Source organism: Podarcis filfolensis (genome assembly GCF_964270895.1).
Source record: "Podarcis filfolensis genome assembly, chromosome: 1".
In the NCBI taxonomy this organism is placed as follows: Eukaryota; Metazoa; Chordata; class Lepidosauria; order Squamata; family Lacertidae; genus Podarcis; species Podarcis filfolensis.
In genome coordinates, this window is record NC_139604.1 from 104,483,877 (window position 1) to 104,498,648 (window position 14,772).

The following is a 14,772-nucleotide window of genomic DNA, read 5'->3' on the forward strand; positions in this document are numbered from 1 at the left end:
TAGTACTTGATTTGATAATTATTTATTAAGATACAGCAAGTTTGACATTCGTTTTTTATGATGTCTGTTAAATACTTGCTTCGCTGGTTGTTTTTCATTCATTTCTTCATAGAGCAGAGGGGTCGCAGGCTGCTGCACAGGTTTCAGCAGGAGGCTTGAGGTGGCTCCTCCATTTGGGAAGGGGGGTGGGGGGGTAGCAACTGGGTAACTGCCTTCTAGGTGCTAGTAAAGGGTGGGCTTTTCTTTCTTTTTTTCCAAATTTTTTTTATTGGTTTTCCAAATTTACAACAAACATAAAAGAAAAGCATTACAATATAAAAAACAAACAAATATACAAACAATTATCCTAACTATTATAATCCCACTTTTGTACCATTATTGAGTGACTTCCTCGAATCCCCCTAGCTGAGTTTCCATGTAAATCATTGTAGCAGTTTTCCAATACTATTTTCAAATAAGATTACCGGTAACTTGGTCGATTAACTTCTTTCTTTCTTATCATATTAACTTCTATCCATAATATGCTATTTAACATATTTAACTCCTAAGCCAATATGGTACTCACAAATAATTCTACTTATATAATCTTAGAATATTTGGCTAAATAATCCTTAAATTTCTTCCATTCTTCTTGATACTCCTCCTCTTTCTGTTCGAGGATTCTTCCGGTCAGGTCAGCCAGCTCCAAAAAGTCCATCATGTTTATCTGCCATTCCTCCTCTGTTGGTATTTCTTGTAATTTCCAGTTTTTGGCTAACAGAATTCTTGCTGCAGTTGTGGCATACAAACACAATCTAATGTCTTTCATGGGCAGTTCCAAACCCAAGTAGAAAGGCCTCTGGTTTTTTTATAAATGTATATTTCAACATCTTTTTCAACTCATTATAAATCATTCCCCAGAAGTCTTTCACCTTGGGACACATCCACCACATATGATAAAAGGTGCCTTCCGATGGACTTCCGGGTTAGCGCGAACGGCTAATGGCGGATTCCCTCCGAGCTCCGGAGGGAATCGGCTCTACAGGAGTTGGGTCTTGCCACTGCGGCGACGCGGGGACCCTTAGAAATCACAGGCGCGGAAGCCTGTGAACCTGGTGACTCGGCGGGCACCATTTGCGCCCCCCGACCTGCGAAGGAGCCTTTTTAAAGGCTTCGGAACGGGGGACAGGGTGAGCGGCGTGGTGCTGAGGGTCGACTGCTTTTCCTGTGGAGTGAAGCCGCGAGCCATGGTCGGAGGGCGCTGACTTCTTCTTGTGAACAATCGGACTCTAAAAGTAACAACCCGTGAGTAGTACGGAAATTGGACTTTTTAAGGAAATTTTCTTTGGAATTTGGAACGATCGGGGAAGGCGCAAACAGGAAGTCCGCCTCCCCGCCTTGTAAAAAATCTAAAGCAAGGACTAGTTAACTAAGGTCGAGAGAATTTCTTCTTCTCTAGTGGACAAAAGATATTAATTTCACGATTTGGCGATACGAGTATAAGTAATTGTACTGGAGGATAAGAGTTAATTTTGAGAGTTGAAGTGCCACCCCCCCCCCCCGGACCCGGGAGCGATTCGCGAGAGAGCCTGTTGAGGAGATATAGAGGAGTTTGACAGCTGTCAAAATTAGCTGTCAAAAAGGAAAAAGAGAACTTTGTTTCTGCTGTCTCTGCTGGATACATTTGCTGCAACCTGGTTATATTTTGTTGAAAATAAGTAAGAACTGATACAAATTAACCTGACTTTTGGATTTTAACTGGAAAGAATACTAAGTTACCAAAATCCCTCTAGAGGGGGATTTGGGACACTACAAGAATGGCTGGAAGAGGGAAAATTCAGGCTGGGCTGGACAGAGTATTTGTTCTCCTGGGAAAGTTACAAGGCCAAATTGATGTTTTGGCTACAAATGTAACAACCTTGAACTTAACAGTAAATAACATTACGGAATTTGATAAGGACTTGACTCAGGAAGCCCATGCAGCTGGACAAAAAGAGAACTTTGAGAATCTTGAAAGTGTGGAGAAAGAGACATATGTTGTTTCTGAGGAGAAGGAAGGAGGAGCTGTGATTTTGCAAATGTCAAAGGAGAGCCAGAGGCCTGATATCATGCTCACAAAGGAAAACAAGAAATCAAACCAGAGGCCTGACAGGATGACTACAAAGGAAAATAAGTATTGGATGATGAAATTCTGGTTTAAATTGGCGACTGAAGAATGGAGAGATCTCCTTATGTGGAGACCTGAAGACCTATGGATTACAAATCTGATTAAAGTGGAAGCTGGAGTTTTTGTGACAATTGGACTTTTGGACCCTGCTTTTAAGTATGGAGGTCTGGCTGGAAGAAATATGGACTTTATTGGGACAGAGCTCCTCCGAGATTTGAAGTTTAATATTAAGGACTATCAAAAAAACCGGCAGAGAGGAACTGAGAGAGAATTAAGAGCCTCAGACGTGAGATCTCCAGGCTGATAGAAGATTAAGACTGATGGATATTTGTTGGGGATCGAAACCGGGAAAGGGGGTGGTGGGGTTTGAGAATCCAAAGGGTGTATAATTATGATCTGTTTTATTTTTTTTGTTTGGTTATTAATATGAAAATTGGGAAATTCGTGGAATGGAATTTGGGTCGACTTTAGAAAAAGATTTGTGTATTGAGGTACAAATATTGATGTCTATAAGTCAAAATTGGTTTTTTTAAAAAAATGAATTATATATAAAAAGGTTAAAAATTGGGGATAGGAACTTGTTGAACAAACAATTTGAATTGGAATACAAGAAGGAGAGGTGTGGGGAAGTCAGGGAAATATGGTAATGAAAATATGGAATTGTAAATTTCATGTGTTTTTAATTTTTTCTTTTTTGTTTCTTTTGGGTTTTTTTGGTTTTTTTTTTGTATTGAATCTGAAAAATCTTAATAAATATTTCATTAAAAAAAAGATAAAAAGTGCCTTCCTTTTCTTTCCATTTCCAGCATAAATTATCACTCAAATGATAAATCTTTGTTAGTAAACTGGGGTTAAGTACCATCTATACATCATTTTCATTATATTTTCTTTCAGTACAGTACATGCAGTAAACTTAACCCCTTTCTTCAACAACCTTTCCCGATCTTCCAACATTATATTGTGCCCAACATCTCTTGCCCAATCTATCATCACAGATTTGACTTGTTCATCCTTTGTATGCCACTCCAACAGTAAATTATACATTTTCGATAAGTTTTTGACATTAGTATCTAACAACTCCGTTTCCAATTTGGTTTTTCCCGATGCAAAACCATTTTTCTTATCAAGCTTAAACAGTTCATTGATCTGGTAATAATGTAGCCAATCCAATTTATCTTTAATTTGCTCAAATGGTCTTAATTTAAATCCTTTATTATCTTCCAACAATACATCTGAATATCTCAACCATTTATTCTCCATATTTAACTTTTTCTGGGCCTTCTGGGCTTCCATAGGTGAAGGGTGGGCTTTTCTACTCGCCCCTTCACAGGTGCCTCTCTGCTCCCCCTAGGATGCCCTCAGTTGATCTCCAGGTCACTGTCCTCGCTGAGGCAGGAGGAGGAGGCATCGAGGACAGAGGTGAGGAGCACCAGGTCCTTCTCAGGGAGCAGGCCGCACTCCTGCAGGAAGCCCTCCAGGTCCCCGGCGAAGAAGTCCTCACCCAGTTGGTCAGTGACACGGACAAAGTTGCCCACCAGTTCCCCACCCTTGTAGACCAGGAGTGCCGGCAGGGCGCTGGTGGTGAAGCGGGAGCTGGCGCCGATCAGGGAGCTCCGCACCCGGCAGAACTTGACTACGGGGTACTCAGTGGCCAGGCAGACCATGCATCCGTGGAGGGAGTCAGCCCCTGGGACATCATCCTCATAGACGTGGACCATCACCAGGGAATTCTTGGGCGCTTTGTCAATGGTGTCCAGAAAGGCCTCCCCACTGTCGATCTCGACAACCTGCTGGAAGTGCTGCCCGCCGCGCAGCTGCAGCCGCATCTCCTCCATGCGCCGCTTCCGGTACTGCTGCAGGAACTCCTCGTCATCTGGGCCCTCGCGCAGCGTGCTGTACTCCTGCAGGGTTAGCTTGCCATCCAGCTTTTTCTGGAGCTCCTGCTGCTTCCGCTTGTCCTCCTCATCGTCCAGGTGGGACCTGCATGTCATCGAGAGCTTCTGGATGAGGCGCTTCATCTCCCGGCACTGTTCCTCCCGCTGCTCTGTCTCCAGCTGCTTGAATCTCCTCCAGTCATTGATCACCCCTTTGGGGCCTGTGTTTACTGAACTGCCATCGCTGCTCGGCCTCTTTGACATGTCCATCTGTTGGTTAGTGGGGTCGCAGCATGCTGTTAAGTTCCCTTTCCGCATTGCTAGTGCCACACAGTCTTCGAAAGATTTGAAATTATTCTTTGCAGGCAAGGAAGGTAAGACAAACCAATTCCCTGACAGGTCTCCTGCCACTCTTTCCCGTTGTTCCTATGTAACTCTTTCCGCAGAATGTGGCTTGGAAGAGACTTCTAGATCTATAGCATGTTTCGCACAAGGAGGAATGTAAGCTAGAATAAAACAGAGAGGTAGTTTAGTGGAAGAAGGCTCAAAGTATAAGTGTTGGAGTGACAGGAATACATAGGGCTCAGGATCTGCGAGGAAGGACATGGTTAGAAAAGGGCATCCATGGAGCATACTGATTGCTGAAATTTTGGACTGAAAAAAGAAAACAAACTTCTCAACATTTCCTTAAGGAACAGAGAACAATACTTCAGATCTAGACAGGGATCAAAGCCACTACATTTGTTGTTGTTTAGTCGTTTAGTCGTGTCCGACTCTTCGTGACCCCATGGACTACATATTCCAGGGCAAAGGGCTTTTGCTAGCCTAGTGCCCCCCAGCTTGAAAATGATGCTTTCAAAAGTAGTTTGCCAGGAGGCATTGTTAGGATCCAAGCAGTCTGGTTTGGAGATGCAAGGAACCAACTGTCAGGCTAAGTGAGACAGGTAGGCTGTGCTGCTCACATGTCAAATTGGGCGCCAGAAGGCCAATCCTGATAAGGATCTGGTGTGTGGAGCCAAAAAGGCTCCTGATTTAGAGAAACAGAGCATTTTCGAGGGCTTGCTCCACTCTCTAACCTGCTAGGTATTGATTGCTGTGTGACCACCATTGTGCTCTTGTCTACAGCACTTTGCAGTGGAGTAAGAAAATCAGCAGGAACCTGCTGCTCTTCTGCAGTGTGCGCACACACCCTGAGTTTTTTCAATGTGTTATTAAATGCTTGCAATTCCTCCTGCTGCACCCGTTTTTCTGGCACCGCCCCCAGACACTGATTCCTCCTTCACCCCATTTTACACAGAGGGCTCCCAAGGAGTGAAGAAATCAGGCAGAAGCTCCTCAGCTCCAGGCAGTGCATCCTTCTGTTTTTTTTTAACACCAGTTAGTGGAAAGCATGAACACAATCCCCCGGTTTCACAAATTATGCAGTCGAGTTCTACCTTCTTGTTATGTTTTGTATATTCTATATCGGATTGCACAGTAACTATTTTAAATAAACCTCCCATTATATTACACTAGAAACTTTTGGACTAGATAGGACTGTCTCAGTCTGAAAAACCAACCAAATAGCAAAGAAAAAGTAAACATAAAAGCCGCGAGTCCTGCAAAGAAACAGACATCAATCACATGCCGCAAAAAGTAAAAAAAAACTACATTACTTCTGCAACTTTCATGTCTGTTTTTTGGCACACAAATCATCAGGGGAAAGCGCGAACGCAGTCCCCCACTACCACAAATTATGCAGTCGAGTTTCCCGCATTTGGGGAAATCGCAGGGGTCAGCACACCCGCAGTGCAATGGATGAGCCTCACCCTGGGAAAACCTCCTTCATGATCAAGGTGTCTCCCCTGCCAGGTAAGTATGCTTTCTCACCAGACCGGACCCGGGCCGCCGTCCTCCCGCGCTCTTCCAGGCCATAGCGAGCATACCAAGCCCCGCACGAGGGCTCTGTCCTCGTTTCCCTTCGCTCGCCCGCACCGCAGCCGGGCATCATCTAACGGCCCAACCTGACGGAGCCCCGACCTCTTCATGCCCGCCTCTCGCCCCGGCTCGCGCCTCCCCATAATGCTCCGCGGCGGCGCCTTATCTGCATGCAAGAGTGGCTCCGCCTCCTCCCGCTCTTCCCAGCCAAGTCCCGCTCCGGCCAAAGGCCTCTGTTCCAACAGCCGCCTCGGTTGTAGTCCTTGTACTGTCCAGCCCTCGGCGCCTTGCCTGCAATTACTCTAAGGACGAGGACCAGACACGCTTTGGCTCCACAGCCCAAGGGTCAGACCCGGGGCTGGTTATCCACCCCAGACCTTGAAGAAACAGACTTCAGTGATTCCTAAGGCGTTATTACTCACTTTTGTCCACCCAAATGGTCCGCCTCTATTGCTGTGCTCCTCTCATTCCCCACCCCTCAGCTACGGAGTCCAGCTCGGGACAAACTTGTTAAGCTAACTTGTAGTTAACAGAAATACAGCGGTACCTCGGGTTAAGTACTTAATTCGTTCCGGAGGTCCGTTCTTAACCTGAAACTGTTCTTAAGCTGAAGCACCACTTTAGCTAATGGGGCCTCCTGCTGCTGCCAAGCCACCGCTGCGCGATTTCTGTTCTCATCCTGAAGCAAAGTTCTTAACCTGAAGCACTATTTCTGGCTTAGTGGAGTGTGTAACCTGAAGCGTATGTAACCCGAGGTACCACTGTACTACAGAGAAGGCGATTGGAGGCACTTTCCCAAGGAAAAGCTACTGAGCAAAACGGAGGCAGAAGAGTTGCTGCGGAAAGGATCCGCAGGAACCTGATGGAATGCCTTAGCAGTAAAAAGAAACGTGGGGTGCGGTGGGCAATGAGAATGCCATGAGAAGAACTAGTGTGGAAATTAAAGCGAGATGGAAAAGAAACGCCCTTCAGCTATTACCTGAACAATGCTCAATATATATGCAAGATTTCCACGAATGCCGTAGGATGGCGCTACTGCAAAGCCATTGTCTGCAGGAAAGCTTATAAAGGCAGGGCAACTTCGCAGTGTTTCTTGTGGAAATGCAATCTGTTGATATTAGAACGTAAGAAAGTACTTGGTGCAACGCTCTTCTCCCGGGGGCCAACCAGGCAGTCGTGTCTCTTGCGAATCCCACAAGGAGATCAGAGCACAGGATCCCTTCGGCACTCGTGATTCCTAGCAAGTAGCACTCATCGGCGCGCAACTTTACTGACCAAAGTGCGACCAGTTCCCTCAGACGTTCATTTTTTAAATCGGAATCGAAAAGAACTTGAACGTGAAATACAAAGTAGAAAAATAATACGAACAAAGCACACTAATTCTGTTTTTTGCACACGAGTGATCAGGGGAAAGCGCGAACGCAGTCCCCCACTACCACAAATTATGCAGTCGAGTTTCCCGCATTTGGGGAAATCGCAGGGGTCAGCACACCCGCAGTGCAATGGATGAGCCTCACCCTGGGAAAACCTCCTTCATGATCAAGGTGTCTCCCCTGCCAGGTAAGTATGCTTTGTCTTCAGACCGGACCCGGGCCGCCGTCCTCCCGCACCCCTTCAACGCACAGCGAACATCCCAAGCCCCACCCGAGGGCCACGTCCTCGCTTCCCTTCGCTCGCTCGCAGTCGGGCATCATCTACCGGTCCAGCCTGACGGAGCCGCGACCTCTCCGAGGGCCCGCGAAGCCCGTTTGTGCTCCCCCATAATGCTCCGCGGCGGCGCCTCATCTGCATGCGGGAGTCGCTCTGGCTCCGCCTTCTCGCGCTCTTCCCAGCCAAGCCTCAGCAAAGAGAGAGAGGGGGCGTGGAACTCTGCCTGTGTCTCTGGGTTCGAGTGGCCGTCTTTGTTTTGAGTGCCTTGTCCGACGGAGTTCTGCTTCCCCACACCACTCTGCCTACGATGCCGGTCTCTCGAGCCTTTGCTTGATCTGCACGTGGATAAGCAAGCAGAGGAGATGACCAGACACTCATTGGCTCCATAGCCCAAGAGGCAGGGATGGTGTTTTTTAAATTAAAATAAATAAATAAAGGGAAACCTTTATTAGTCACATCCAGTCACATTTCAGCCTAATTTTTTCCTGCCTATTTACCTCTTCTCCTTCTACCTACCCTCGCCCCCCAGCCAAGCTACTGGGTTCCGCTCAGCACGACGAACATATTTAACACAAGTTTACAGTTAACAGAGTACAAAAAGGGAGGACATTTAGCACTATTTTCACAAGGAGACCCTAAAGAATAGAATAGCGGAAGCGAAAACTATCCGTCAGAACATAACCTTAGTATTAAAAAGTTACCTCTAGCCGAAAATAGTGAGAACCCCATAAGAATAAATAATCTGAATTAATGCAAAATGCAAAACAATAAACCAGCAACCAAAATACATAAGCTATTATATGAACAATACAGTACTACTCAACTGATATTTCTTGAACTTTCCAAAATACACCATAAGATGGCGCTACGGTAAAGCTATTGTCTCCGAAAAAGCGCATATAAAGCAGGACAAAACGATCTTCTATCTACACAGAACCTTGTAGAAAACAGTTTGTCATTAGAACATAAGAAAATGCTTGCTGCATCAGGCTAAAGGACCATCTGGTCCAACACTCTGTTATCTGGGGAGCCAGCCAGACACCTCTTTGGGGAAGCCCACAAGAGAGACTTGAGCACAACAGCACTTTCCCCACCCAATTCCCAAGCATCTCATGTGTATACTGGAATAGTACACAGTGTTCTTTTAATGATTCGTGGCATGTTTTTGTACACCTTGCTTCATTTTTCATCTATTTTCTAAACTTTGCAAAAGTGCAATTTGGCTGAGGTTGTGTAAACACAGTAGAGGCTGTGATGGAGGTACCTTGAGACTATACTCCCTGGAGGCTGAATAATTAGGTCCAATAGAAGGGTGTTAGTTTGTTTTTTACTGTTTGTATATCTTCATATATTTTGGTTTCATCAAAGATGCTGAAGAAAATGAGGCTAATGGAACCCTTTAGAAACTGAAAATGTGATTTTCAAACGGCAGCTTACACACCACTATAATGCATGAGTACGGTTGCCATCTGTCCTGTATATCACAGAATCGTCCCATATTTCAATGTGAAATGCTACGTCCTGCTATTGATACAGTTTGTCCTGTATTTCAGGTATTCTCTCTCTCTCTCTGCTAAGTTAGGGAACCTCTCCAAATGCATGTGTTTGAAAGGGTAGTGAAAGGTCAGGTATTTAAGGTCTGGGTAGCAAAGAACAGACAGATTTACACTTTCATGTGTATGTGTGTGTGATTGTGTGTGAAAATTTCCAGAAAGGGAAATCCTGTTTGGCTGCAGTAGATTGCAATGGATTGCTTTGAAGTCACTTCACCACCAGATTTTTAAAAAAAGAAATCGCCCCCCACCCCCACCCATATTTTGCCAGAACAAAGGTGGCAACCCTATGTGAGTCAGCCTAGTGCAATGGTTTTCAGCCAGTGTGCCATGGCACCCTGGGGTGCCTTGAATGATGGCCAGGGGTGCCACGGGCAACGCTGGCCTATGTCCCTCTTTCCTTCCCTCCCTCCTCTGATGCCATCTCACATCTCTGCCTCCCAAAGGCTTGCACAGCTGTTAGTTGCAGCAGCCCTGGCTACAAGCTCTGCAGGCAAATGGTGCCTCTGGAGCTGGTCAGGGGGTGCTGGTTGCCAGAGCTGAGGTGGCCTCAAAGTAAGCAAGTGGGTCAAGGAGCCTAGCCAGCTAGTCCACCAGCCCTTGCTGTTGGGAATGGACAGACAAGTCCCCGGACCCAGTGGGGCAACGTGAGGAGGTACCTCTCTTTGGGGCAGCAGGGGCAGCTAAGAGACCAGGGGCAGCTGCCCAGAGGACTCCCAAGGAGAGGAGGCTGAGGGAACACTCCACAAGGAAGGATGTTCAAAACAGGGTGACAGGGTGCCAGCTCTGCAGGCAAGGGGTGAAATAGCTGGGCTCCTGAGCCCCACAGGGTGCCGCAGAAAGAATGTAGTTGATCAAGGGAGCCGTGGACCCCAAAAGGTTGAAAACCTCTGGCCTAGTGTGGGACTGGGACTGGGACACCAGGGTTCAAATCCCCACTTGGCCATGAAGCTCATTGTATGACATTGGGCCAGCCATTGCTTCTCAGCCTAACCTCCCTCACAGGGTCATTGTGGTGATTAAATGAGGAGGGGGCAGAACCATGTATACCACCTTGAGCTCCTTAGAGGAAAAGGAGGGATAGACTGTAAATGCAATAAATAAGGGAATCCTCCCAAGTGAGGCTGCCTCTCATCATCTTTTTAATACCCCCAGGCAGTGTTCAAAACTCCCATTGTTCTAGGTGCCTTTTGCAACAGGGAATTTCATTAGTGTGAGCAGTTTGAGCCCTGGGCGCAGTACTGCGCCTAAGATTTCAGATTCAAAATTGCAAAGTGGAAGGAAAGGAGTACCTTTTTCTGCCTCCCCACTTCAGCTGCTCTCTGAAGACTGGAGAAGAGACCCTCTTAAGAATATGAGGGGTTTGGGCAGGGGAAGGGCTAGACTAGGAGTCAGCAAACTTTTTCAGCAGGGGCTGGCCCACTGTCCCTCAGACTTTGTGGGGGGCCGGACTATATTTGGGGGTGAGGGAATGAACAAATCCCTATGCCCCACAAATAACCCAGAGATGCATTTTAAATAAAAGCACACATTCTACTCATGTAAAAACATCAGGCAAGCCCCACAAATAACCCAGAGATGCATTTTAAATAAAAGCACACATTCTACTAATGAAAAAACGCAATGATTCCTGGACCATCCGCGCGCCAGATTTAGAAGGCAATTGGTCCGGATCCGGCCCCGGGGCCTTAGTTTGTCCACCCATGGACTACTAGACCATGTGAAAAATGAATCTCATATTTTAGCTGCAGTACATTCATTTTCAACTTTGTGTTCTTGTTATAAAAAAGCGCGCCTAGCCATTCCGTTGTTGCGCCCATAACTTAGGTTTAAGGTGCCATTGAGCTCCTAGTTTTCCTATCTCAGTTTCTAACATTGCCCCCAGGGAGCCCATAAGCCTCGCTGAGCACAGAGCCCCGAGTCCTCATAACACGCGGCCGGCCTCTTAATAGCCTCCTGAGGGAAAGGGATGGGCGGGGCTGACTCCAGGAGCAGGTGCGTCTCCTCCTTCCCGGCATCCACTCCGAACAGAGGGGCGGGAGGAAGGCCTCTTATGGCGGTGCCTGGTTGGTGATGACATCAGGAGGCGACGAGTCGCGAAGTTTGGCTCCGCGCGGTGGGGGCGGCTGGGGGTTGCGCGCGGGTTGCCTTGACGCCGGCCAGGGGCCGCTCCTCGCCTGCCTGCCGGGCCGCCGCGGATGGTAAGCCGAGCACCGGCTGGAGGGGTGCGGGGAAGGCGGGGCTGGAAGCGGCCCCGAGCCGTCCCTAATTGGCGAGGAGGGCTTCGGGCCTGCCTGCGCCGCCGGCTTCGGGTGCTGCAGCCTTGAAGCGACGCGGGGCGCGGACTCCCGGAGCCGCTTCCCTTGGTCAGAGCTGCAGCCCTGAAGCACGTGTTTCCCGGGGGTAAACGCCGCTAAGTCCAATGGGACTTCGTGCCGAGTAAGCGTGACCAGGGTCGCCCTTCGAGTTCTTGGTTAATCCGGAACCCGTCGTGCGAGCCCCCTCGGGATGGAGTTAAACCCCGTTGAACTCAGCGGGATTCAAGTCACAGCAAACGCGATACGTGTGTGAGCACGAGGTTTTGTTCAGGTTTATTCGAAAGCAAGTCCCCCTGGACTGAGGGGAGGCCCTGTGCCCTGAATGGCAACCTTTAGCATAACCGTCTGTTTAAAGCCCACAATGCAGAAGCTGTTGGTGCTGGGCTGGTGACGAGGGCAATTTTTCATTTAGGTCATCAGAGGGACTTCTGTATCGCATATGGGGAACTTCTGGACCCCTGGAAATAGTAGGACTAGGACTGGTCTTGTTCCTGGTTGTTGCCTTTGCTGGCTGCTGCTGATGGAACATGAAGCTGGAGGATAACAGGTTTCCCATCCTTGCCCTACGGAAAGAAGCATTAGAGGATTCTGCCAGGCAGTATCAGTTAGTAGTTCATCACAGAGACGATCACTTGAAGCAGGTGTGCCAAAGAAGCTTGGTGATTTGCCCACAGAGTGGCTCAGGTTATACTAGTGTGTGTTCACTCCTGGTTGTGTTTGGATGGGTCTGTTATTTTGGAGGTGGAATTCTGAAATGGCTTTGTGAGAATGGTTGAATCAAACTGGGCTGCAATGAGTATCATGCTGGAACAGATTGGATGTTGTGTTTATGATGATAGAAGAAAGTGTAAAGTCGTGAGGGAGGAGATTGAAGTAGCAGAATGGGCAGATTTTACTTACTCCCTGAATGTCTGGATATTGATGACCCACACTCTACATTAGCCTCAGGAGTTTTGAATATCACCATTGGCTTTGTAGAATTCCATTCAAATATGATAAAAACAATTTGTGCGTTCAGTACACAAAGCAAAGAGAAAATTGCATGTTATTTTATACAAACACTGCTGCACAAGCATGGACTTCAGCAAGGATGTCCTCAACCCTGTTCAGCCTGCCACAAAACATCTCTGGAGTGTCAGGGGAAACCCCACCCCCAGTGTTGAGGATGGTCACCCATATCTCTAATGAGACATTGCAGGGGATGTGGAGAGCTGCACATGATCCCTCTTCAGTTACTCAGCCCAGTTACAGAGATAAGTGGGGCATTGTGGAAGGGCATCAAGCCTTGGTAAGCTGGGAGGGATTGAAGGTGATAAGGTTTTCAGCCTTTACCAGCGATCACAAGATATACCAAAGCTCTGTTTGCCTGGAAGTAAGCCTCATTGAATTGGGACTTATGGTACTTTTGCATAGACAGAATTGTGTTATGAGACTGGAGTTCTGTGATCACTTAGTCAGGAATAAATTCCATGAGCTTCGATCGGAGCCATTTTTGGATTGGGCTGTAGGTAAAACTTTTAACAGACGAAATGGTTTAGCTATGTGCCCTAGCTACATTATAACATAATGTCAAATGCCTTATCTTTACCACTGGTTGGATACAAAATTCCATAAATATGAGCACCCTAGATCTATGCTTTCCTTTTTTAAAAAAGAGACAAATAGAGGATTTTGGGGGGAAATGTTTCAGGTTGGATCCAAAGAAGTGTGAGGAGACCCTCACTTGCACAACGGGGCTTTCATAGATATTGCTCCCTGCAACACCAAAAAGCTCCTAAGGGTTTAAGAACCTTATGAAATGGCAAAAAGTGGGTGGGGCTCAGGGTACTCACAGAATTTGGCGGCAACTTCCCTTGTATCAAGAGAAGCATCATTCTGCACATGTAAGACCCTTTTGGGTCCAAGTTATAGTACTCTTTGAAACTGTTCTCTAGAATTCAGGATTTCTTTTAAAATACTAGAAAATATGTTTTATTCACATGTCCTAATTGCTTGCCTTTAAAGGTTCAGAATTTACTAAGAGAGAGGCTTAAATGTAGATCTGTTTTATGGAAAGTTGGATAGTATGTCACAGCATTTGACAACACGACATGTCGCAAGAATGCTCAGCATATTAAATAAACTTCCTTTAGGAGGTGTTAGCTTCTACTGAGTTCTGTTTTTTCTGTCTTTTGGATTCTACCTAGAAATGGATGTCCTGAGGGCTCCATGGAGCGACATTGGCAGTGCAGTAATGTTAAAATAAATAAAATATAGCTGCTGGCCTTCTTGCTGCCAATCAGCATCATGCAGATTCTGTGTTGTGCATCTGAGTGAGTTCAAAGGAACTGCTGTTACATTTGAGAAGGCTTGGGTAAGTTCTTTTATGACGGAAGGCTGCTCATTTTGTAACTGTTTGAGGACATTATGTATTACCTTGAGCTTGAGGACAGTAACATGCCATTTTTCCACATTGGGGCTAGTAAATATGGCTTCAATGAGAGAATGAATAAAGAGTTTTGGAATTACCTTTGATGCAGATATTTCAGAAGTTGAGGCTCTCTCAATGTTAACAATTCCCCATTCTAGACTTAGTGATGAACTTCATGATCGGTGAGGTGCACAGTGTGGGCAGGAATTCACATTTTATTTTATTTGTGTTTTTTCAACAGAAGGCAATTCTGCAATAAAGAGTGTCTGGAACTGACAAAGGGTTACATCTTGAAGAAAGCAAGATGGATAAAAAAGCATTTGAGATGGTGCTTGATGAAATTAGAAAGGTAATTAGTGATTAAACCAATATAACAGAACAGCTCAACTGTAAAAAATGTAAAAACATTAGTCTAGGGAAGAAACTTAATATTGTGCAAATAAGTCTTCTATATTCTGTTACAGGAGTTCTGTGTCTTTAACATATAACATTTAAATGGCATATAATGTGCCTTCTTATAAAACCAGTAATAAAACCCAGGATTTTAACAAGAACCCATTGGTCATTATGTGGCTTCACACACACCACTCCTTTGGTTTCCCTTACATTTTGTTACTCAACAAAGCCCTACTCTGAGTAGAACACTTGAAATTAATGAACCTAAGATAGTCATGTCCATTAACTTCAGTAGGCCTACTTTGAGCAGGGCCAGTGTTGTTTCTAAAGATACTTTAGTGAAACAGAAGCCTCATTTTTGGTAGGACTTATTTCATACTAAGTATGGTAGCATTGCAGAATCTTTAGCAGGAATGAATACCTTTTCCATTTTCTTATGGTCAAACCTCCAGGCACCACGTACTTCTGGTGGGCAGGGCCAGAGACAAAACTGGGTGGAAGTGTGGGG

The 14,772-nt window shown here is 46.2% G+C and overlaps 2 protein-coding genes across 7 annotated transcripts in view; one reads left to right on the top strand and one right to left on the bottom strand.

The window, feature by feature from the left end:
• LOC310765234 (phosducin-like protein) overlaps window positions 1-14,772 on the bottom strand; it is a 24,639-nt gene continuing 9,867 nt past the window's right edge. Inside the window, exons 2-5 of one of the 5 annotated variants that reach the window (XM_083620009.1) lie at window positions 6,708-6,972; window positions 4,814-6,484; window positions 2,930-4,755; window positions 1-946 (exon numbers count right to left, since the gene is read on the bottom strand). In XM_083620009.1, coding sequence (XP_083476135.1) covers window positions 3,505-4,338 — 834 coding nt within the window. In that variant the 5' untranslated portion in view covers window positions 4,339-4,755; window positions 4,814-6,484; window positions 6,708-6,972 and the 3' untranslated portion in view covers window positions 1-946; window positions 2,930-3,504. Of the gene's footprint in view, window positions 947-2,929; window positions 4,756-4,813; window positions 6,485-6,707; window positions 6,973-7,073; window positions 7,720-14,772 lie in introns of those variants that run through there. The other 4 variants (XM_083620013.1, XM_083620012.1, XM_083620011.1 and 1 more) reach the window with 4 other exon arrangements.
• PROSER1 (proline and serine rich 1) overlaps window positions 11,157-14,772 on the top strand; it is a 24,203-nt gene continuing 20,587 nt past the window's right edge. Inside the window, exons 1-3 of one of the 2 annotated variants that reach the window (XM_083612039.1) lie at window positions 11,157-11,341; window positions 13,645-13,811; window positions 14,110-14,217. In XM_083612039.1, coding sequence (XP_083468165.1) covers window positions 14,173-14,217 — 45 coding nt within the window. In that variant the 5' untranslated portion in view covers window positions 11,157-11,341; window positions 13,645-13,811; window positions 14,110-14,172. The remainder of the gene's footprint in view (window positions 11,342-13,644; window positions 13,812-14,109; window positions 14,218-14,772) is intronic. The other variant, XM_083612040.1, reaches the window with a different exon arrangement.